The 22,783-nt window shown below is 53.7% G+C and overlaps 1 protein-coding gene across 35 annotated transcripts; it reads right to left on the bottom strand.

Annotated features, from left to right (window-relative positions):
* Positions 1-1,562: 1,562 nt before the first annotated feature.
* P2RY2 (purinergic receptor P2Y2) lies at positions 1,563-22,423 on the bottom strand. 35 transcript variants are annotated; one of them, XM_074014659.1, is made up of 7 exons: positions 20,971-21,337; positions 19,492-19,585; positions 19,020-19,154; positions 11,817-11,987; positions 9,511-9,699; positions 3,869-3,992; positions 1,563-3,354 (listed from the first exon to the last, which is right to left on the bottom strand). In XM_074014659.1, exon 7 carries the CDS (start codon positions 3,348-3,350, stop codon positions 2,217-2,219), a length of 1,134 nt encoding a protein of 377 aa, XP_073870760.1. In that variant the 5' UTR covers positions 3,351-3,354; positions 3,869-3,992; positions 9,511-9,699; positions 11,817-11,987; positions 19,020-19,154; positions 19,492-19,585; positions 20,971-21,337; the 3' UTR covers positions 1,563-2,216. The 35 variants fall into 35 exon arrangements, with proteins under 35 accessions (XP_073870760.1, XP_073870766.1, XP_073870759.1 ...); XM_074014665.1 differs by lacking the exon at positions 3,869-3,992 and adding an exon at positions 5,139-5,213 and having other exon boundaries at positions 21,187-21,337; XM_074014658.1 differs by having other exon boundaries at positions 19,020-19,085; positions 21,187-21,337.
* Positions 22,424-22,783: the final 360 nt, after the last annotated feature.

Genomic DNA, 22,783 nt, shown 5'->3' with positions numbered 1-22,783 from the left:
GGATCACTTGAAGTCAGGAGTTTGAGGCCAGCCTGGCCAACATGGCGAAACCCTGTGTCTATTAAAAATACAAAAATTAGCCGGGTGTGGTGGCGCATACCTGTAATCCCAGCTACTTGGGAAGCTGAGGCAGGAGAATTGCTTGAACCCGGGAGGCAGAGTTGCAGTGAGCCAAGACTGCGCCACTGCACTTCCAGCCTGGGTGACAGAACAAGACTTTGTCTCAAAAAGAAAAAAAAAAAAAGCCCAGAAGGACATCGGCTACATTAACAGAAGTATAGAACCTAGAATGTGAGAGGTGAATAGCTCACACTATTCTGGGCAGGTCACCCACATGGCACAGTGCAATCATTTGGGTCATGGTCTGTGATGGGTCTCTGTCACATGAGGGCGCTGTGGAGTCAAACTCCAAATACAGCAAGCTTTGGGGATGCCCTGCCTTTCACAAGGCACAGTGGGAAGGGTGGAGAGGTCAGAGGAGGCAGGCAGAGTGGGCCCACAGAGCGAGGGCTCTCCCAGAGGGAGAGGAGTGAGTCCCTGTCCTTGAGATCAAGAATGAGGCCTGTCAGCTTTGCCGTGTCCCCTTCCAAAGGCTAGGGCAGGGCCCTGTCCAGCTGAGCTCCACACATCAGCCCCGAGTGGTCCTGGCTAGACCCAGAACCTATCATAGGTGAAACCCATCTCCCCCATGCTAAGTCCTGACCCAGCCTGAGCAACACCCTGCCATTCTGGGATTTTCCCAGAAGGCAGAGGATGGACAGGAGGAGGAGTGAGTCTCTTTCATATTTACCCACAATGCAAAGGAAGCCTTAGGGTCAGGGCAAGGAGGGAGCCCTAACTTGGCCTCCTTGTGACCCAGCCCCAACCCTGCCTTGAGCCTGGAGCCAGCTGTCCAGCCTGCTTATGGCTCCTGCACACCCTGCCCTCTTGCCCCATGTCTTTGCCTGGGATGCATCCTGCATGTGGATTTTCTTCTGGTGAGCTGCTTTTCTCAGAAGCTACAACTCAGGAGTCTCCCACTCCAGGAACCCTTCCCTGACCCCCTGGCTCACAGCCCCATCCACTTGGCATTATCCAGTGGTGTGCTAGAGTGACTTGTACCTGCTTCCAAGAACCAATTGTTAAATTTTCAGGAATTTTACAAGGAAGCGGACATCATGTTTATAGTTTGAATTCGGCCATAAGAGTTTTTGCATCATGAAACTGGGCAGTTCTACAAAGAAGGGGTTCCCAGTTAAATCAGAGCTCCAGTTAAATGGTTTAACATTTACCAGCACATGACTGGCCACCACCTAAACTGGGAAATCTCAAGGACTGGGACTGCACCTGACTTCCCTCTGTGCTCAGCACAGAGTCAGGCACAGAAGCCAACTGGCTTTAAAGTGGGGTCTAGAGAGAGGATCTGGGGTCTAGAGAGAGGATCCCTGAAAGGAGACTACTCCTGAGACAGCTAGTGAGAAGGTAGGTGGCAGAAGGGAATGGGTTGGAGAAAGGACCCTTGTGTGGCTGGTGAAAGCTTCCCCACCATATCCTCATCCCCCAAGCACACAATAAGGCACAGCTCAGCAGCCAACACAACCTTTAGTATAAGTTACAGCCTCACACTGGCTCCTAGCCCATGGGAGCCTCCAGATGGGTCTATGACATTAGTCCCCAGATGTTCATCTCTTGGGCTGGGGGTACTCCTTAGAGCTGAGTCCACTGTGGCACCCAGTCCATTCCAGACCACTGTGCAAACTCAGCCCTCATTACTTACCAGGGTTTTCTGGCCAACCTGTGACTTGGCCGCCACCCCAGGTAGCTCAGCTACAGACTCTGGTGCGTGACCTTGGTAAGCCACTTTCCTCTCTGGGCCTGTTTCTCCATTTGACTTGATTAGGCTAGACTCCAACCTAGGTACCTTGGCAGTACAGCCAGCTACTTGCGTGAGAGTCAGGCCAGGGGTGTCATTGACCTTAACTCTCGCCTTTCTTGAAACTTAATTCCCCCAATTCATACACACAAATGGTGACTAGGGGTTATGGGAACAGTTGACTCTGGACCACAGAGCGAATATCCTGAGCCCCTGTTAAATGACGGAGCATGGGGTCATGGCTTCCTTGGTCATCCAGCATGAGTCACTGATGGTCCATATCTGGGGAGACCGTACAATCTGCACAAGCCCTGGTCCCTGCAGCTTCCCAATATAAACCTGCGCAGGCTGAAGTGTTCTGCTCCTACAGCCTAATATCTTTAGTGTTCTCGCTACTAGCCGGTGTGGACTCTGTCCGCCTAGAGTCCTCACTGCTGCCCAACACATCTTCTATCCTCTGCATGTCAGTTCTGTCGGATCTGCGCAGGCCCAGCCTGCGGCGAGCCGGGGTGGCAGGGCTGGAGTCAGTGGGTGGCTTGGCATCTCGGGCAAAGCGTACAAGCCTCTGCCCAGCGAGGAAGTAGAGCACCGGGTCAAGGCAACTGTTAGCACTGGCCAGCGGCCGGGTGATCTTGTAGGCCATGTTGATGGCGTTGAGGGTGTGGCAGCTGAGGTCCAGCGAGCGGAAGGAGTAGTAGAGGGTGCGGGTGACATGGAAGGGCAGGAAGCAGAGGGCGAAGACAGCCAGCACTATGGCGATGGTGCGCACGGACTTGCGCTTGGCCCTAGGCAGGCCGCCCGAGGTCCCGTAGGCCGGCTTTAGCAGCCGCCGAGCCATGAGCATGTAACAGACAAGGATGATGGCAAAGGGCACCGCGAAGAGCAGGCCCAGCATGACTGAGCTGTAGGCCACGAAGCGGCTGAAGAGATCGGGCGCCGAGGTGTCGTGGCAGGTCACGCGGCCCCCACGTGCGCTGGTGGTGACAAAGTAGAGCACAGGGGCCTGGCAGGCCAGCACCAACACCCACACGGCCCCGGCCACCCGGCGAGCGTAGCGGGCCTGGCCCCAGCGCAGGGAGCGCAGAGGGCGTAAGACACCCAGACACCGGTGCACGCTGATGCAGGTGAGGAAGAGGATGCTGCAGTAAAGATTGGTGTAGAAGAGGAAGCGCACCAGCTTGCAGAGCACGGTGCTAAAGGGCCAGTGGTCGCCGCGGGCGTAGTAATAGACCAGCAGCGGCAGGGAGGCCGCATACAGTGCATCAGACACAGCCAGGTGGAACATGTATGTGGTGGACGCATTCCAGGTCTTGAGGCGGCACAAGAAGATGTAGAGCGCCACGGCGTTCAGACACAGCCCAAGCACACACACCACGCCGTAGGACACAGGCAGCAGCACGTACTTGAAGTCCTCGTTGAAGCGGCACCTGTAGCCCAGCTCATCCCCATCCCAGGTGCCATTGATGGTGCCATTCCAGGGGCCCAGGTCTGCCGCCATGGCCCTGCAGGGAAGGGAGGGGTGAGGCCATCAGGGTTGTGGCTGGAGCGCCCCTAGGGGACCTGACACAGCCACCTGACCAGGGCTTTCGTTGCCATCTGACTTGGATCTGGACCTGGAACCTCCAAGCTTTGGAACCTTGAGAATGCATGAGATCCATGAATATCAGGATCACACAATCGTCAAACTTGAGAACAGGGGTAGACAAACTATAGTACAAAAGCCAGATCCAGTCTGCTTTTGTAAATTCAGCTTTATTGGAACACAACTGTACCCATCTGTTTACAAAGAGTTTAGTAGTTGTGATAAAGACCATATGGCCTGTGAAGTCTAAAATATTCACTATCTGACCTTCAAAAAAATTAGCTCAAGCTGGGTGCAGTGGCTCATGCCTATAATCCTAGCTACTCGGGAGGCCAAGGCAGAAACCAGGTGCTTAAGCCCAGCCTAGGCAACAAAGTGAGACCCCATCTCTACAAAATTTGTGTTAAAAATTAGCCAGGCGTGCTGGCACTCACCTGTAGTCCCAGCTACTTGGCAGGCTGAGGTGGGAGGATCATTGGAGCCCAGGAGGTTGAGGCTGCAGTGAGATGTGGCCACACCACTGCACTCCAGCCTGGATGATATAGCAAGATCCCATCTCTGGGAGAGGGGAGGGCGGGGGGGGGGGGTGGGTGGATAGTTTTCTTACCCCTCTCTAGAACCTCAGGATCAGAGTTTTAGATGTAGGATTCTGAGCCCTAGAATCTGAGGATCTGGGGGTGCCAGAGCGGGTAATTTTGAGAATTTTGAGTCCATGGGAAGGGGCCTTTGAGGCTGGCTGACCCTGCTTCACACCCAATGCCTACTGCCTGCAGAGGCATTTCTGGCCGGTGGGCATCCAACAGCCCCCTGCAGGCATTACAGAGTTCTCTCCAGCTCGTTCTCCCACTCTGTGGCAGGCTCTGGGTGCACACCTAGTGTTCTGGTATTTGAGCAAGTATTTCCAAAGATCTCCCTCTTCAGTTAGTCCTTCACTTTTTCATCTTCCTCTATTCTGGCAATTTCTATATCTATCAACTGCCCCTGAGCCTGTGAGGCTACCAGGGAATCCCCCTGAAGTAACCCCCCCTCCAAGAGTCTAGGGAAATCTGGGGTGAAGATGGGGATGGGGGCCAACGGGTCTTCTTCTGTGTGGTAAATGCAGCTTCTTCTATGCCTATCCAGTTTCTCTCTGCATACCATCAATATCCCCCCCAACCTTGTCCCCACTAAGCATATAACACACCCATGGGGACTGACCATCCAACAGACAGTGAGTGCCTAGGGAGCAGCTTGTCCCCTCCCTCTCCTCCTCACCCCTACCCAGGTGACCAGTTAAGGGCTCTCTCACAGCTGGGAGGTAGGGGACAGACATCCCGGCCTGGAAGACAAAGACGTGCCTAACATCCCAGGAGGCAGGTTGGAAATCATAGCAGGAGTCCTGGGTGGGCAAGTTCGAGAAAAACACAAAGAAGCACTTTCTAGCAGTGTGAAGGGGAAGGAGGAGCTAACATTTTTCAAACCCTACTACTAAGCCTGCTTTATAAAAGTTATTCACTTAGGCCAGGCGTGGTGGCTCACACCTGTAATCCCAGCACTTTGGGAGGCTGAGGCGGGCGGATCACTTGAAGCCAGGAGTTCAAGACCAGCCTGGCCACCATGGAGAAACCCTGTCTCTACTAAAAATATACACACACAAAATTAGCCAGGTGTGGTGGCAGGCACCTGTAGTCCCAGCTACTCGGGAGGCTGAGGTGGGTGGATCACCTGGGCCCAGGAGGCGGAGGTTGCAGTGAGCCAGAATCACCCCATGTACTCCAGCCTGGGCGACACAGCAAGACTCTGTCTCAGAAAAAAAAAAAAAGTTACTTCACTTTATCCTTACGATGTGTTCTGGGGGCCAAGTCACCATCCCCAGTTCTCCAATCACGAAGCTAAGACACAGATCATGTAAGTTATTTGGTCAAGGTCATGCCACTGGGGATGGGTTGCAATTCCTGTCCAGGTCCAGTCCCTGGAAGTGGCTGTGGGTTGGTGGTAGTGAACTCCCTGTTTATGGGAGTATGCAAGTGACTCTCTAGCAGAGGATGCAGAAGGGCTTGTGCCTGTGTCGGGGTATGTCTGGGAGGATGGAAAGGGCAGATGAGATGTGGAGTCCTCTTCATCCTGAGAATCTGGGGCCATATAATTCCCTTCATTTTTATTTTATTTATTTATTTTTAATTTTTAATTTTTAGATGGAGTCCCCCTTTTTCGCCAAGGCTGGAGTACAATGGCCTGATCTCGGCTCACTGCAACCTCTGCCTCCCAGGTTCAAGCGATTCTCCTGTCTCAGCCTCCCGAGTAGCTGGAGTTACAGGCACATGCTACCACACCTGGCTAATTTTTGTATTTTTAGTAGAGATCGGGTTTTATCATGTTGGCCAGGCTGCTCTCGAACTCCTGACCTCAAGTGATCTTCCTGCCTTGGTCTCTCAAAGTGCTGGGATTACAGGTGTGAGCCATCGTGCCCGTACTAATTCCCTTCATTTTAGATCCTGGAGTCCTGAGGGACTGGGGGACTCTGCAGGGCCTGCAACATCCACTCCCATAGACCCTGAGCTGCTTTTCCAGCCCTGGCTTCCCAGAGGCAGTTCAAGGCCCAGGAGATTGAGATTAGGGGTGCTGGGGGTGTAGAGATCCTTCAATTTCCCTTCTTTTTTTCTTTCTTTTGTTTTTTTCTTTTTGAGACAGATTTTCACTCCATTGCCCAGGCTGGAATGCAGTGGCATGATCTCAGCTTCCTGCAACCTCTGTCTCCTGGGTTCAAGCAATTCTCATGTCTCAGCCTCCCAAGTAGCTGGGATTACAGGTGTGTGCCACCATGCCTAGCTAATGTTTTTGTATTTTTTAGTAGAGATGGGGTTTCACCATGTTGCCCAGGCTGGTCTCGAACTCCTGACCTCAAGTGATCCACCCACCTCAGCCTCCCAAAGTACTGGGATTACAGGTGTGGGCCACGGCGCCCGGCCAGTTTCCCTTCTTCCACCAAGACTCCCAGATCTTCTCTGTCTCCTGTTGTCAGCAAATGTGCACTCAGAAGCAAGTGGGCCTGCACCCTTGCTCCCCCTGCCATGGACACGGATGGCTCCCCAGGAGCCAGGGCAAAACCAGGGTGACGAGGCCAGGAGAAGCTTATGTGGTGCCAAGTTAAGAAGAGACAGGTAGAGGCTGGGGCTCTGGCAGGTCAAGTGGCTGAGACCCATCTTACCCAGGGTCAGGACAGTTCCTGCTGCCAGCTTAGTTCCAGGCTCTACCTCTTGTTGCTGGAACCACTGCACTGGCCTCCCTCCTCCAGCCCCAGGCCCACCCACCCACCCACCAAAATCCAGAGTGGCCTTTGTCAAATAAAGCATTCCTCTGTTTGGAATCCTCCTGCCGCTCCTACCCTCTCTCAGGAGAAAGCCCAGACCTCAAATCTGGTACCTGAGGTTTTCATAACTGAGCCTCTGCCAACCTCACCCGCCCCAACCCCTGTGACCTGCAGTTTCCTGGATGTGCCTAACACTCTCCCCTCCCAGCCTTAGTTGCTGCTGCTCCTTCTACCTGGAATTCATTCGTGGCCCTCATCTCCACCTGTTGAACTCACGGCTCTTTATCCCTCAGTGCAGAGAACCCAGTGATTAAGAACCTGGGCGCTGGAGCCAGACTGCTTCTGCTTTGTCAGCTGTAAAATGGGACAGTTACTAGAATCTCCACCACAGGACTGCTGTGAAGGTCGAGTCATTTGTGTAAAATGTCTGGAATAGAGCCTGGCACACAGTAGGCACACGGTGGTGAAATGAGTGCCAAGGTTCAGCTAGTGGTGGCCTTTTCCAGAAACCTTTGGCCACAGTGGAGGTGGGACTGGAGGTCCTGACTGGAGGCTGTAGAGGTGAGTGTGGTGGGCCAGGGGAGTGACACTGAGACCCAAGAAGGGGAAGGCCTTGGGCCCTGTGAGGGGAGGGGCCCTGCAAGGGGAGAGATGTTTGGGAGGGAGGCTCTGGAGACTGTTCTCTGATGGAGGAATGGTGGGGAAGAGGAATTCAGTGTCAACCATGGCAAGTGTGGGGATGGGCACAGCCTGGGTCCATCAGGTCTGGAGCTTTGGAAGGCCAGCTGAGAGTCACTGACTCACAGAAGCTGCAGGACAAGCAAGGAGAGGCCCCTGTGCGAGACTGAGGAGCTATGGAGGAGCCACATTCCCTCCCAGGACAGAGCCCCACCTGGGTATCAGTAAGCCGAGGTTCGAGTCTAGCTCTGCCACAAAACATCAGGGGACATCAAGCATTTCCTTCCTTCCTTCCTTCCCAAGTATCAGACACTAGTCAAATCCCCTAGCCTTGACAACTGCAGCCCCAAAATGTCCCCGGGAGGTCCTCTGACCCACTTGGACAGGGAGGGGGCTTCCTCCATGATCTAGACACACATGCCCAGTCTCGCCTTCACTCCATTGCTCTGTTCCTGCCTCAGAGATGAGGCCTGACCTCCCTCCACAGTCAACATAAACATCTCATCACCCTGCATGAAGAGTTTCCTGCTAATCCGTAACGGTGGAATCTCTGACACTGAAATGAGGGGTGGAGACTTCCCTGTCTCCCTTGAACTAAGGGAGCTGCCCCTTCCACCTGTTTTAAGACATCCTGGCCCCCACCCTCCCAAGCCAGCTGGGGACTCCATCACCATGGCCCTGGGCCAGACTCACCCCGCCCACCCTCTAGTTCTACAGGCTGGCTCACCAACCTGTGAGTACATCTTTCCTAGCCCTGCCTTAGAGGGACAGCCAACTTCCCAGCCCCCTCCCTTAAGTCTCCCTTCTGCCTCTCCTGATCCTGATGCCCCTGGGGCTGATGCCCCTGGGAGCCCCAGGCTCCACCTGACTATCCAATGCGCACCAGCCCTGTTGCGCCCCAGTCTGGCTGGCCCTGCCCCAAGGAACTCCCAGTCTGGAGGGGAGATGTGAGCCTTGTAAGGACCCTTCCAGGCTCCCCTGCCTGTGTTCATTCTGTTCTTTCTCACTGAAAAGCCTTCCCTGAACCCACCCACACTGCACTCCTTCGTACGTCCCAAAGGATCTTCTAATCTCTGAAGCTCTCCCTTCCATCACCCCTTAGGATGTTTCTCAGCCAGTTGGTAATTTGTCCTTCCATCCTGTACCCCGAAACATATCAGGTGCTCTTTGAAGGCTGGGTCCATCTGATGCTTTTCTCTGCCCCTATCATCCAGCAGGAGGCCCGACCACAGGAGGATTACAGGAACGAGAGAATGAATGAATGAATGAATGAATGAATCAAGCACAAGAGGCTATGGGGGCCCAGAGGAGGCACACACAGGCACAAGCCCTCTGCAGCTTCTGCACACTCCCATAAACAGGGAGGTCACTACCTCCCTCCTTCAGCCACTTCCACTGTGGGATGTACCTGAATAGGATTTGCAGCCCATCTCCAGTGCTGTAACCTTGATCAAATTACTTACAAATTACTTGCTTCTCTGAGGGCCTCTCAAGGACAAGAATGCTTAAAGGTTTCTTAGCTGCTGACCCTAAGTAACCAGGGGACAACCCAGCCCCTCTAGGGGTCCTGGCCCACCTGGAACCTGCTTATGTCCCTAGACTGTCTCTCCTTCAACTGCCACAGGAGCCCAGGAGACTCTGCCTTTCTCTGGACAGGTCAGGGAAGTGCCAGCGGGAGGGGATTGGACATGGGCGCACTGGAGATGGGTTGGCTGTCTGAGACCTGCCACAGGTTTTTATCTGGCTCAGAACCTGGGTCAATCTGATTAGGATTCTCCACCCACCCTGCTTTGTAGGGGCCAGACCTGGGCTGAGCAGCTTTCACACAGCATCGTCATCCCCCATCCCCACCCCTTGGTAGATATTGCCATAGAGGTTAAGCTATTTGTACAAGGTTACACTGCCAGGCATTGGAAAAATTAGACTTGACACCCAAAGCTATCTGACTTCAAAGCCTGAATTCATCACAGCCTGGGATGAGGGAGCAGAGCAGGGCACCTGCCTTTGGATCCCCTTGATCTAAGCCAGTTCAGGGCAGACACAGGCACAACAGCACACGCACCCGCTCTCACCTCCCAGCCAGCGCACCCGCCCCCCCGCCACACGTACCTGACCAGCCCCCGCTCTCCAGGTCAGGATGCTCAGTGCCTGCTCGGGTTCCTCATTCATGAATGCACACACCTGGACTGGGCTGCAGGGAACTCTGCAGGAAACAGGAAAAACAGGTCCCCAGGCCTGGGGCCACACCTAGCCTCCAGCATTTTTCTGGGCAGGCAGTGCTGTTGCCGCAAGGGGCTCCTGCAGACAGAGGGAGGTAGAGAAAGCATGGTCTCAGGGTCATGGAAACCCAGCTAGGCCAATTCCCCCCAGGGCCACCTCCTCTGTGGTAACCTTAACCAGAAGGAGGCAGAGAGGTGGCCTGGTGTTTGTCCTGGTCTGAGTGCCCTCTGTACACCCAAACTGCAGCTCATGTGTTCCAGGAATGAGTTATTCACAGCCCCTTTCCCCAGGCTGCCTTTCATAGAGTGGTGGCCCTGCCTGGAGGAAAGTCTCACCCATGTCCTGTACAGCTGAGCCAAGCCTCCAAGCCTCCAGTGTCCCTTCCCTCGGTCCTGGTTCTGTGCTTTGGCCCCATAGTAGGAAAAGTCAATACCCTCTTTGCCCAGGGTGCATTGTATTGTCCTTCTGCCAACACACTTTTGCCTAAGCTACGTCTTTCTAGAGACCCCCTTCCTCCCCACTCCTACCTCTAAGCATTCCTCCATAGGTGTTATAAACACACATATGCCACACCTGAACACACACTGGCACAGACACACCAAGACACATAGATACACAAAGGCATGCAGAGTCACACTCAGGTGTACATGCAGTGGACACATACGGATGCACACACACACACACACACACACACAGAGTCTAGACCATCAGGGCCTAAAACTGCATTTAGAAATCTCCTGTGCCATATATACACCATGGAATACTATGCAGCCATAAAAAAGGATGAGTTCATGTCCTTTGCAGGGACATGGATGAAGCTGGAAACCATAATTCTCAGCAAACTATCACAAGATCAGAAAACTAAACACTGCATGTTCTCACCTATAAGTGGGAGTTGAACAATGAGAACACATGGACACAGGAAGGGGAACATCACACACCGGGGCCTGTTGGGGTTGCAGGGCTAGGGGAGGGATAACATTAGGAGAAATAAGTAATGTAGGTGACAGGTTGATGGGTACAGCAAACCACTAGGGCATGTGTATACCTATATAACAAAACTGCACGTTCTGAACACGTAACCCAGAACTTAAAGTGTGTGTGTGTGTGTGTGTGTGTGTGTGTGTGTGTGTGTATGAAATCTCCTGCCGGGCACGGTGGCTCAAGCCTGTAATCCCAGCACTTTGGAAGGCCGAGGCGGGCGGATCACAAGGTCAGGAGATCAAGACCACAGTGAAACCCCGTCTCTACTAAAAATACAAAAAATTAGCCGGGCGCGGTGGCGGGCGCCTGTAGTCCTAGCTACTCAGGAGGCTGAGGCAGGAGAATGGCGTGAACCCAGGAGGCGGAGCTTGCAGTGAGCCGAGATCGCGCCACTGCACTGCAGCCTGGGCAACAGCGTGAGACTCCGTCTCAAAAAAAAAAAAAAAAAAAGAAATCTCCTGTGCGAAACCCTCTTTCACAGAGGAGGAAACAGGCCCAAGCCTCACAGTAAGTCAGGGACAGAACCAAGACTAGAGCCCAGCCCTAATTCTGGCTGTGGTTTTTATCTCACCTTGGAGCCCCTTGTGCACACCAAGCACAGGGTTTCGGGGAGGGGACAGTTGCCTGGTGGAGGGGACCCTCTGTGTGGGCAGGTCTCACCCTCCACCAGCACCTCAGATACCTCAAAGGAGAAATAGAACATGCAACTCCTGAGTTTTTCTTTTTCCATCTTCATTTCCCTAGGATGGAGGAGTGGGTCTGTGACAGCTGAGCCAAGGTCCCCAAGCTGGAAGTGCAGTACAAGGGTGGGGGCATGTGGGAGAGGAGATGGGGACACTGCAAGAATACCTTGGGGATAGGGCAGGGGTGTTCATGGGAAGTGCCTCTGGGCCACTGCTTACTGAGTGCACCTTGCCCGGTGGTCTCAGACTGACAAGGCCGGTGGGCTGGTAGCTCCCCGCTGATCTACTCTAGAGACTATGACAAGGTGAGGGAACGTCAACCTTTTCACCCTGCTGCACCCAGGTGCACGCCCTGTCTCCTCCTCCTTAGAAAATGCCTTGACTCAACAGGCTAAAGTGGAGAATATCACTTTCTCCAAGTGGTTCTAATTTCTGAGAAGGGCCCCCACCATCTTTCCAGGTTTCAAACCTCTGATACAGCCTGGAAAACCTCCCTCTTCTCCACCCTGCTAGAAGCCCACCACTCACCAAGTCCTGTTAGTTCAACCAGTGAAATTCCTCGGACATGCACCACATGGTCCCCACACTGCAGCCTGAGGTCTTTTTTTCCGCAGTCCACAGCACCAGCCTCCTCACTGGCCTCCGTGCCTCCACCCCTGCCCTGTCTGTCCACCTTTCACACTGCGGTCATGTGGTTTCCTAAAACACAAATCCAATTGAGTTGGATTGTGTTGAGTCATGTTGTTGAGTCATGTTCGTGGCTCCCTAGTGCCCTCAGGCGACTGTCCCAGCTCCTCAACCTGGCACTCAGGCCCTGGCTGATCTGGTCTCTGCCATCGCTCCAGAAAACCCATCCTCTCTGCCCTTGCCCTCATATTCCTGTCTCAGGCACAACAAAAGCAGTCCCATGGTCATATTGTTGCTCAGAGACAGCCTCCCTTATCATCTAACACCTATATCACCACAAGAGTTTAGTGCTGTCCCTGTGCCAAGTTCTGTGTTAGGTGACTTCGTATACCTCTTCTCGTTGAATCCTGAGAGACTCAGAGAGGCTAAATAACCTCACAGCTCACAAAGCTAGCAAACGGCATAGCCACTCTGGGTTGTCCGACTTCAGAGGCTGTGCCCCTGACCACTACCTCCCACCCTGCAAGCCCCAGGCCCTCTCCCAGGAAGCTGCCTGACCATCCCTTTTTGGCCCCACAGCTCTCTGCCTGTCTGCTCAGTTCTCTGCCAGAGGAGTGGCAGGGCCCAGGATTTACTCTTTTCAGTACTTCCTTTGTGTGAGGAGGTCATGGTGGTTATTGCATCTATCTCACAGGTAGAAAAACTAAGGCCAGACATAGAGCCTAAGGTAATTTATAGATTCAATGCCATCCCCATCAAGCCACCAATGACTTTCTTCACAGAAGTGGAAAAAACTACTTTAAAGTTCATATGGAACCAAAAAGGAGCCTGCATTGCCAAGACAATCCTAAGCCAAAAGAACAAAGGTGGAGGCATCACACTACCTGACTTCAAACTATACTACAAGGCTGCAGTAATCAAAACAGCATGGTACTGGTACCAAAACAGAGATATAGACCAATAGAACAGAATAGAGCCCTCAGAAATAATACCACACATCTACAACCATGTGATCTTTGACAAACCTGACAAAAACAAGAAATGGAGAAAGGACTCCCTATTTAATAAATGGGACTGGTAAAACTGGCTAGCCATATGTAGAAAGCTGAAACTGGATCCCTTCCTTACACTTTATACAAAAATTAATTCAAGATGGATTAAAGACTTAAATGTCAGACCTAAAACCATAAAATCCCTAGAAGAAAACGTAGGCAATACCATTCAGGACATAGGCATAGGCAAGGACTTCATGTCTAAAACACCAAATGCAACGTCAACAGAAGCCAAAATTGGGAAATGGGATCTAATTAAACTAAAGAGCTTCTGCACAGCAAAAGAACCTACCATTAGAGTGAATAGGCAACCTACAGAGTGGGAGAAAATTTTTGCAATCTACCCATCTGACAAAAATCTGACAATTTTTGCAATTTACCCATCTGACAAATATCTAGAATCTACCAAGAACTTAAACAAATTTACAAGAAAAAAATCAAACAACCCCATCAAAAAGTGGGCAAAGGATATGAACAGACACTTCTCAAAAGAAGACATTTATGCAGCCAGCAGACATATGAAAAAATGCTCATCATTACCGGCCATCAGAGAAATGCGTATCAAAACCACAATGAGATACCATCTCACACCAGTTAGAATGGCAATCATTAAAAAGTCGGGAAACAACAGGTGCTGGAGAGGATGCTGAGAAATAGGAACACTTTTACACTGTTGGTGGGACTGTAAACTAGTTCAACCATTGTGGAAGACAGTGTGGCGATTCCTCAAGGATCTAGAACTAGAAATACCATTTGGTCCAGCCATCCCATTACTGGGTATATACCCAAAGGATTATAAATCATGCTGCTATAAAGACACATGCACACGTATGTTTATTGTGGCACTATTCACAATAGCAAAGACTTGGACCCAACCCAAATGTCCACCAATGAGAGACTGGATTAAGAAAATGTGGCACATATACACCATGGAATATTATGCAACCATAAAAAAGGAAGAGTTCATGTCCTTTGTAGGGACATGGATGAAGCTGGAAAACATCATTCTGAGCAAACTATAGAAAGGACAGAAAACCAAACACCACATTTTCTCACTTATAGGTGTGAACTGAACAATGAGAACACTTGGACAGAGGGTGGGGAACACTACACACCGGGGCCTGTCATAGGGTGGGGGGAGGGGGGAAGGATAGCATTAGGAGATATACCTAATGTAAATGACGAGTTAATGGGTGCAGCACACCAACATGGCACATGTATACATATGTAACAAACCTGCACGTTGTGCACATGTACCCTAGAACTTAAAGTATAGTTTTAAAAAAAGAAAAAAAAGAAAAACTAAATCCAGAAAGGGGTAGCTCAAGGTCTCACCCAAGGTCACCAGTGAGCCAAGGGCAGAGCCAAGCCTAGCGTGCAGACCTCTAACCCCCTGATCTGGTCCTGCCCCTAACCCAATCTGGGTCTTTCTCTTTGTGGTTCTAGGCTAGTGAGGCCAAAGTCAGAAGGAGGAGCTGGGTAGCTCCCAGGGCACTGTGGAATTTCCAGGGTGGTTGGATGACATTCCAGCTCCTCCACTAGAGTGGCTCTGGAATGTGCCTCCTTGGCTGGTGGCAGACCCTGTCTAGTCTGGTAGAGGAGAATGTCCTGTCACCTCTGTGGAGACCCCTGCTGCCTATCTCCACCAGGGGTGGGGTGCTGTGAGGGAAAACAGAGGACCTAGTCCCAGAACCTCATTAAGGGGGCAAGAGAGGGCACTAGGCAGGTGGGAAATCCCTGTTCTGCTCTTCCCAGTGGTAAGACAAGTCTCTTAACTCCAAAACCCAGAACTCAGTTTCCTCTCAATATCAGAACAGTACCTGCCTCAGAAGGTTGTTGAGCTGGTTAGATGATTTAGGCTCATTTTATGAAATAGTAAGAGAGAATATTTCAGCAGTTAAAGAAGGCATGGAGGGTGGGGGTATCTCAGGAAGACAAGAAGGGCAGGAAGCTTTGCAGGAATTATGGGCTACAGGAAGGTCACAACCAGAATAACCACAGATCAGGTCTCCCACACTGAAGGCTGTCCTCAGGGGGAAGGCAGTCCAGGGATTCCCCAGCAGAAGCCAGATAGCCACCATACTCTTTCACTCACTCAACCTTCACAAAGGTTGTCACATCTATGCCCATCGCTGGGCAGGGCACCTGGGGACTCTGAGGTAGGTCAGATCTCAAGGAATTCACTGTCAAGATCAGGGGAGGCACACTCAGAAATAGGCAATGATAACACAAGGTGATCAGGCCTGGAGGAAGCCAAGGAGGCCCCCAACAGGATTGGAAGGGTGATGAGGGAAGGCTTCCTGGAGGAGAGGGCACCTGACTTGCACTTTGGAAGATGAGGAGTCAGGTGGTTGGAGAGACAGGAGGAGCAGAGTGAGGATGAACAAGAGATGACATGACACGTTTGAGGAACTGCTCTTCATCTTGGTGGCTTGAGGGGAGTGGAGAGGGCAAGGCTGGAGTGCACAAGCTGAGGAGCTTAGAAGTCACCCTAGCCCCTCCTCAATGTCCTTCAAGGGGCTGAAGGCCAGCAGGCCCCCTGCCTTGCCTGACCTGCTTCTGCACCGGGAGCACCAAAGCTGGTCTGAGGAAATGGCTAAGGGGTAACCTCAGATGCTATCAGCCGGTGCCGTTGTGGTGTAAGACCTCCCCTTCACACGGCCCTTGGGCTCTCTACCCCCTTCCAGATGCTCTCTCCTTCTTGGGAACCCCCCTAGGATCCTGGCTGTGGAGGCCACTCACCAGGGCTGAGCTCAGAGCAGCATCTGAGTGGGTAAATCTCAGATCAGCCAGGCTTACAGATCGGAAAGCCAAGACCTCTAAAGAGGAAGGGACTTACTCAAGGTCTGGTGTTCTAATTATTGTCAGTGTGGGTTTGACCACCTTACCTCCAACCCAGAGCAGGACCCCAAACCACCCATCTCACCTGGATCCCAGCACAGCCCAGAACAGGGCTACAGAGACATGCTGCTAGATTAAACAGGCTCAGAACCTCAACATCCTGGACACCACCCCAACCTATCACAGCCAAATGCCTCCAGATTCAAGAGGCAAGAACCCTGAGTTCAGGCTCTAACTTGGAGCCGCCTGTGTTGTGCAGTCTTGGTGAAGTCAGCCCCCCTCTCAGAGCCTCGGGTTCTTCAGTGGTCAGATGGGGAGAATCACTGCTGCATGGGACAGCCCATGAGGAATAAGACAAGGGGACAGATGGGTGCACCATGGCACTAGCAAATCATGAACTGTCCTAATGTGGAGGCTGTGTCTGCCTGTCACAACAGGGAGACACTGAAATTCAGGAGCCCACGACACTGCTCGGTAGGTAGGCCCTCCCAGGTGTCCCCAGCAGAGGGACAGAGGTCATGGTCAGAGCAGTCAGGCAAGGTCCCTGGAAGGGGAACTGTGATAAGATTTGAGGAGGAGCAGGAAGGGTCCAGCTTGGGAGGAAAGAAGGTGGATGGAGAATCCAAGGTGGAAAGGGGGATGAAAGCATCGACCAGGAACCACATGAGCCTGTGATTCTGAGATGGCCCCTCCAGGTGCCTCCAGGATTCTGAGTTCCCTGGTTCTCACGGTCTAATTCCAAGAGGCTCTGGTTCCGGGTGTGGGCTCAGTGTTTCTTCAATTCTATCACTCGTTGCTCCTGATAGCCTTTGCTTTTGAGATTCTCAGAGCCACAGGAGTCTGGATTCAGAGTAAGAAATCTTAAATCACATTCCCAGGAACCACAAAGTGCCAGCAAACACTTGCCAATGCTCTGGTGCACCCGGCCTCAGAGGGACCTCGGGAACTCAGACTCAGATCGCACTCTGCAGGACCTTTGAGGAGTACCCAGTCAGGCTGGGGAAAAAGACACAGACAGGGACCAAATCCACTTGGGTGAATAAACCATACAAGGCAAGCCCAGGGGTTATGGAGCACACAGCAACTCCTACGTGGCCTGGGGGAGGTGGTCAGGGAGCGCTTCTGCAGAGGAGGGGTCATCTGAGCTGGAAACTGATAGATGATTAGGAGTTTGTCAGGTGGGCAAAGAGGGAGGAGGGCTCTGAAGGCAGGAGAGGCATGAGCAAAGACTTGGTGGATGAAAGCGTGACCTGCTGGGAAAGGCCGGGAGGTCTTACATGGCTGCTGTGGAGGGTGAGGTGGCATGGAATGTGTGGGAGCCTGAGGAATTCACATGAAAAGGCTCAAATGCCAGGCCGAAGAGCTTGGCCTCTATTCTGAGGACAGTGAGGAGCCATGGAAGGCTTAAGAGGGGAAGGACATGGTCAGAGTCGACCTTTACAAAAATGGTGCCACATGGAAGGTAGATGGGACAGGGAGTCCGCAGGGAGGGAGACCAAGGAGGAGACGACAATATGGTGGCGCCGTGAGAGGAGCAGGTCCCTTGGCCCTAGATTTCCTGCGACAGCCCAGCCATGGCAAGAGTCCCCCTCCTACAAGCCAGGGCTGGGGCATTCACCAGGAAGCCAGGTCCACACCCAGAGGTTCTCCTCAGACCTGGGGAGGGAAAGGCCATGTGAGCCCCAGAAGCCTGAGGGAGGTCCCTTTCCCTCACTCCAGCACCCAGGCCTCTCACCCAGGAGCTAAAATGAGAGGGACAAGGTACCAGGGCAGAGGGCCAAGGAGTTGTTCCTCGGGGCCCAGGCTGCTCACCCTCCTACCAGAAACTCCTGCTACTCATCTTGGACCAGGAACAACTCAGGCCTAAGAGATGGGGTGATGGGGGTGGAGGAACTCCTCTGCTCCAGAACCAACTGTGGCGCTCCATGGAGAAAAGCCCCCCCTTCTACTCCATGCCTACTCCCACCTTGCCACTCATTTCCCACATACCCACTGGCACCTGCCCTGAGCCCAACCTGGGTGATGGGGACAGAGAGAGAAAGCAGGGATGGCTGAGTGTAGTCTTACAACTGGCCTCTGGATGAGTACAGAGGTCACAGTGGCCCACACAGCCAGCCTACTCCTATCAGGGCCCAGTAATAAGGACAGGACAGGCCCGAGGACCCAAGGGCAACCAAGAGGAAGGTGTGGCCCAGAGGGTATACCAAGCAGGCCTACACAAAGCAGTCTGGGGAGAGGCAGTTTGGGCAGAAGGCTTGGGGGGCAACCCCCACTGCCCTCACCAGATCGACAAGGCATCTCTGGTCCTGTGGGCAGGTCTGGGCAGGCGTTATCTTATCAGCAGTTGGGTAATCTGGCCACAAGAAAGCCCCAAACACAGGTTCCCAGGGCAGAATTCAAACTCCTCTCAGCCTGGAAGCCAGAGGACCAGGCCCGACCCCACAGGGCTCTGTCTCAGATGGGGAGGGCTAAGCTGGCAGATGGACTGGAGCCCCAGGTTTCACCTCAGCTTGGTGACCCTGGGCAAGATACAATCCATGCCTCTATTTCCTGATCTGCAAAATGGAGATTCAATTCCTGCCTCACAGGTCTATAGGAAGACAAAATGGATTGTAAATCATTACTAGTGAAGCCATCTCTGCAGAGCGGGTAGGGGAGGAAGGCATTCAGTAATTAAATTTCAATAACCAGCACAACCCCTTGCTATTGCACCCATGTTCTCTTACAGTCTTCAAAATGAATTTAAGTCTATGAGTATCACATTCCTTCTCCAAGCACTGCAGTTTAAGGCTTATAAAGCTCTTCCCTGGTCACTATCTTAATCCTCGTAGCAACTTTGCCCTCAAAAAGCAAGGATCACCATTCTCAATTTACAGATGGCAGAACTGACACCTAGAGAGGGACAATGGCCTCTCTAAAGACTATAGCCATTAAGTCAAAGCTCTCATGGGGTCACTCATGAGGCCCTGGTGATACCCTCACACCTTCTTAGAGCCTTATGCATCCAGGGCAGGAGGGAGACAAACAGAGGAGCCACAGCCTCACTACACAGCCCAAGTTTGGTAGTCATTTCTGAGGGTTACCCACTGGGATACCTAACCCCTCTGACCAGACTCCAAGAAAGCCCAAGACAGGGAGAAAAGGAGAAAGAGTGACAAACCTTTTGTGCCAGGGCCTCCCCACACACATACTCTCCCATGCAGGATCTTACTTGTTCTGGCCTCCTTTTAGAGCCTAGCAGGGCAGGAACTGGTCATCCAACAAGCTGGGAGCAGAGCTGGAATGAGATCAATTGCAGGTCCCCAAATTCCTCAGCAGGAGCATCTGAAGGCTCAGGGAAAAGTGTCTGGCCAACGGGCAAGGACTCAATTAGGGTTTAAACAACTCCTGGGACAGTTCTAGTGTTGACATCACAAATGCCCTGACCTTCCTGCACTTGGCACTACTTGATCCATTCTCCATCCTGCAGCCAGAGAGCTCTTTCTGAAATGCCACCTGACCATGAAACTCCTCTGCTCATAAATTTCCATGGCTCCTTATTGCCTTCAGGATAAAATCCAGGTCTTTAGCCTGGGCACTCTAGGTCCTGCAGTGTCCCAGATCACACTGTTCTGGCAAACTGTGCCACCCACTTTGATAACCATATTCTGGTTTGCCCTTCTTTGGAGTGACATGGAGCTCACCTGCAGCCAGGCCTTTACTGGAGAAGCTGGGGCCAGAAACAGGGGATGGGGGCTGCTGCTGCTCTCTCAGTTCAGCTCAGCCCTGTGCGGGATGCTGGCAACACAGAAATGAGTCAGACCCAGTTTCTGCCCTCCAGGACCCCCTAGACCTGAGAAGAGGAAAGGAGGAGACAGACATAGATCATGACGGTCCAGGTGGGACCAGGGCTGTCAGCACCAGGACTGTAGGGGCCTAGAAGAGGCTCCAACCCTGCTGTGGGGATCAAGGAAAGCTTTCCAGAGGAGGGGCCATCTGAGCTGGGTCCCAAGTCTGGGTAGTTCTCCAGTTGAGGAAGGTGCGAGTAGGAGGCTTATCAGGCAGGGAGTGTAGAATATGCAACAGGACCGAGGCAAGAAATGAGAGACTCCAGACAGCTGCTGCATGGTGAAGAATCAGGCGCGAGAGGTGGCTGGAAAGGCCGGCAGGCCCCAGTTATCAGAGACCTTAAGTCCCAGGCTACACGGCTCAGGCTTGGTCCTGTGGAAGGCTTGTGCCCTAGGGAGGGGCACATGTGGGATTCTGGTTTTGGCAGGCTCCCTCCAGGGACTGACTTCCCATCCCTAAGCTGTGAGCCTGCCCATGGGGGGACACTGGTACTGAACATGACACACTCATCAGCTCCTCAACAGCCCTCAAATCCCGTATCATTAGTCCCTTCTTACAGATGAGGCCACCGAGGCTCAGAGAAAGGACGGCTTGCTCAGACCACACAGTGGCCAAGACAGGATTGGAACATAGATCTCTGAGTCTCCAGAGCTCTCTTGTGGACCTGTCTGCGCAGAGAATCTTCTTCCTCCCACTTCCACCAGCAGGTAATAAACTTGCCTGGGTCCTCATCCAGATCCTCAAAACTCATCATTATTTCAGCTTAGATCCAAAACAAACCAGGCAGATCAGGCTGTGGTCCCGGGGAAGCTGGCGATGCCATGCTGAAAGGAACAGCAGCCATGGACCCCACGGATCCCGAGCTGGCAGTGCTCGTCTCCAGCAGTCCCTGACCCTTGGGCTGCACTCCTGGAGGACCCCAAGAGGGCCACTGGCAGCCTTCGGGTTGCGGGGTGGGGTATCGCCTTTCTCCTGACTGACCCTTCCTACCACGGCATTTGCCAGATTTAAAGTCCTGAGACAGAGGCTTTACTGTCCTTCCTCCCCACTCCCTCCTCCCCCGCCCACTCCCTGCAACTGCCCCCCTCAACCTTACCAGCGGTAGGCGGCCACCCAGAGTGACCCTGGGGGCAGGACAGGGGGCAGGGGATCTTCAGGGGTTCATGGCTCTGGGCACCGCCCACCGCCCCATGCCACGGGGACGCTCACATCCGAGCACACACAGACAAGTTCCGCAGGCTGGGCCAGTCGCCCCGAGGGGCGCACACACTCACCCGCTAACACGCAAACTTCGCGCACAGTCTCCTCGCAACTGGGCGCCCGTCTACACTCACCGAGACCGACGCTCCCGTGGAGACAAAGTTCAACCACCGACCCACAGGCGCGTTCAAGACGCCCAGTTATGCGCTACACGCCGGCTCGCAACGGTGCCCCGGGGCGACAGCCGCTCCACAGCGCCCTCCCCTGCCCCGCGCCCAGTCGGCACCTGCGCCAGCGCCCGCCGCTTCCCTGGGCCTCTCCAAGCGCCCTGTTCCCTCCAGGCACCGCACCTCTCGCCCCTGCGCTGCGCTTCTCCGCCCGGCGTGCCGTCGCCGCGGCTCCCGGGTGCCAGTGCCTGCGTCCAGCCGCCGCCGCAGAGACCCACGTGCCTGGGAGCCCAGCTACCCACCTCCCTGCGCTGTTCCCCACCCCCGAAGCCGGGCCAGGCAGGGGGCGGGGCGGACCTTTGACCAACCCTGGCACCGCCCTCAACCCGCCCGGTTAGATACCTCGCCACCCGCTCCGGGACGCCGCCCAGCGACACGGCCGCGGGGTCAGCGCGTCTGTACCGGTGCTGCAATGGGAGGGGCGGGCGGCGACGGTCCCACTGCCGGGCCTGAAGGAGGCCGCCCGGCTCCCTCACGCTAGAAGGGAGCGGGTGAGCAGAGGTTTTCAGAGACGCCAAAGTTTTGCCAGGTCAGCCCGGCGCCTGCGTGGCCCACTGCTGGACCTTTGCGCCCAGCCGCCGCGCCACCCTACCCCTGTTCCGCCCCGCCCCAGCCCGGCTGGCCAGGAAGGGACCTGCTCGGAGAGACCTGCTCGAAACCCCAGGACGAGGACGCACCTCCCTTGCTTGAAAGTGGGGGTAGGGGATGCCTCTCCTCATTACCCTGGGAAGGAAAGCAGGGTACTCAGGATCCCACCTCTTCCGTGCTCCCTACTTTCCCTGCCTTAATCTTACCAGCAGCTCCCTGAACTCCCCACTCTCTCTGGCCCGTTATCTTGAGCTGCTTTAACTCTCTTCTCTGCCGTCCACGTCCACCCCACTCTAATGGCCTTCCCTGGTCGGGCTGCGTGTCTGACCCGTTCGGAGACTGTGAGCTCCCGAGGGCGGGAACCAGGTCTACCTTCTTCCTGCTGCTGTCCCAGGTGCTCAATCCTTGAAGGTGTGAATAGATGAACGAATGAGCGCCCCCCTCTCTCTCATTTCTGGTCTAGGAATCAGGAATGTAGGTTCCTACCCAGCTTCAGCACCGACTCTGGGAGACCTTGACCCAGTTCCATTCTCTCTCAGGGTCTCCTTTCCTGTGAAGTGGAGTCAATCACTCGGGTGGCTGGACAAGTGCAGAGGAGGCCTCTTCCTGTAGCCAAGGAACTTGCCCAGAGACCCTGGGGCCTTGGGCCCTCTTGGGATCCATATCAGCTGACTGGGCCTGGCTGCCATGAAGGGTGCTGGCTGCAGCCCCACCGGGAGCAGGAACAGAGTGGACACGCAGCCCAGAGGGGCAGAGCCGCCTCTGCAGTCCCGCTAGGACCTTTGCTTGGGAGACACAAAGGCCCTTTGTCCAGCCTCCTCTGCCTATTGTCTAAGCTGGGCCAGGCACCTTCCAGGGACCTAAGTATCCTCATAGCCCAAGTTATAGGGCCTAGGCCTTCAGGTTCCAGTATGGGGAAGACCCTTTCGGCACTGGAACTCCAGCCAACCCCTTCTTTCTCTCCCCTCTTCCAAAACTTCAAACCTTATACTGTCATGGCCATTTAGCCCAGGAGAAACGAGTTTCTTTGACGCAAAGTTGAGGACCCAGCCTCGACCTTCGCCTTCAGCAGGCAAATCTGGTTGGTGGCCTGCCCAGGGCTCTGCCCCTGCTCTGGCCCAATTCCCTTACT

This window comes from Macaca fascicularis, chromosome 14 (assembly GCF_037993035.2).
Source record: "Macaca fascicularis isolate 582-1 chromosome 14, T2T-MFA8v1.1".
Lineage (NCBI taxonomy): Eukaryota > Metazoa > Chordata > Mammalia > Primates > Cercopithecidae > Macaca > Macaca fascicularis.
Note: the sequence above shows the minus strand (reverse complement) of the source record. Positions and strands in the feature narration are given on the sequence as shown.

Excerpts from the sequence above, each read along its gene's own strand:
- P2RY2 (XM_045371364.3), bottom strand. The coding sequence starts at position 3,350 with ATGGCGGCAGACCTGGGCCCCTGGAATGGCACCATCAATGGCACCTGG.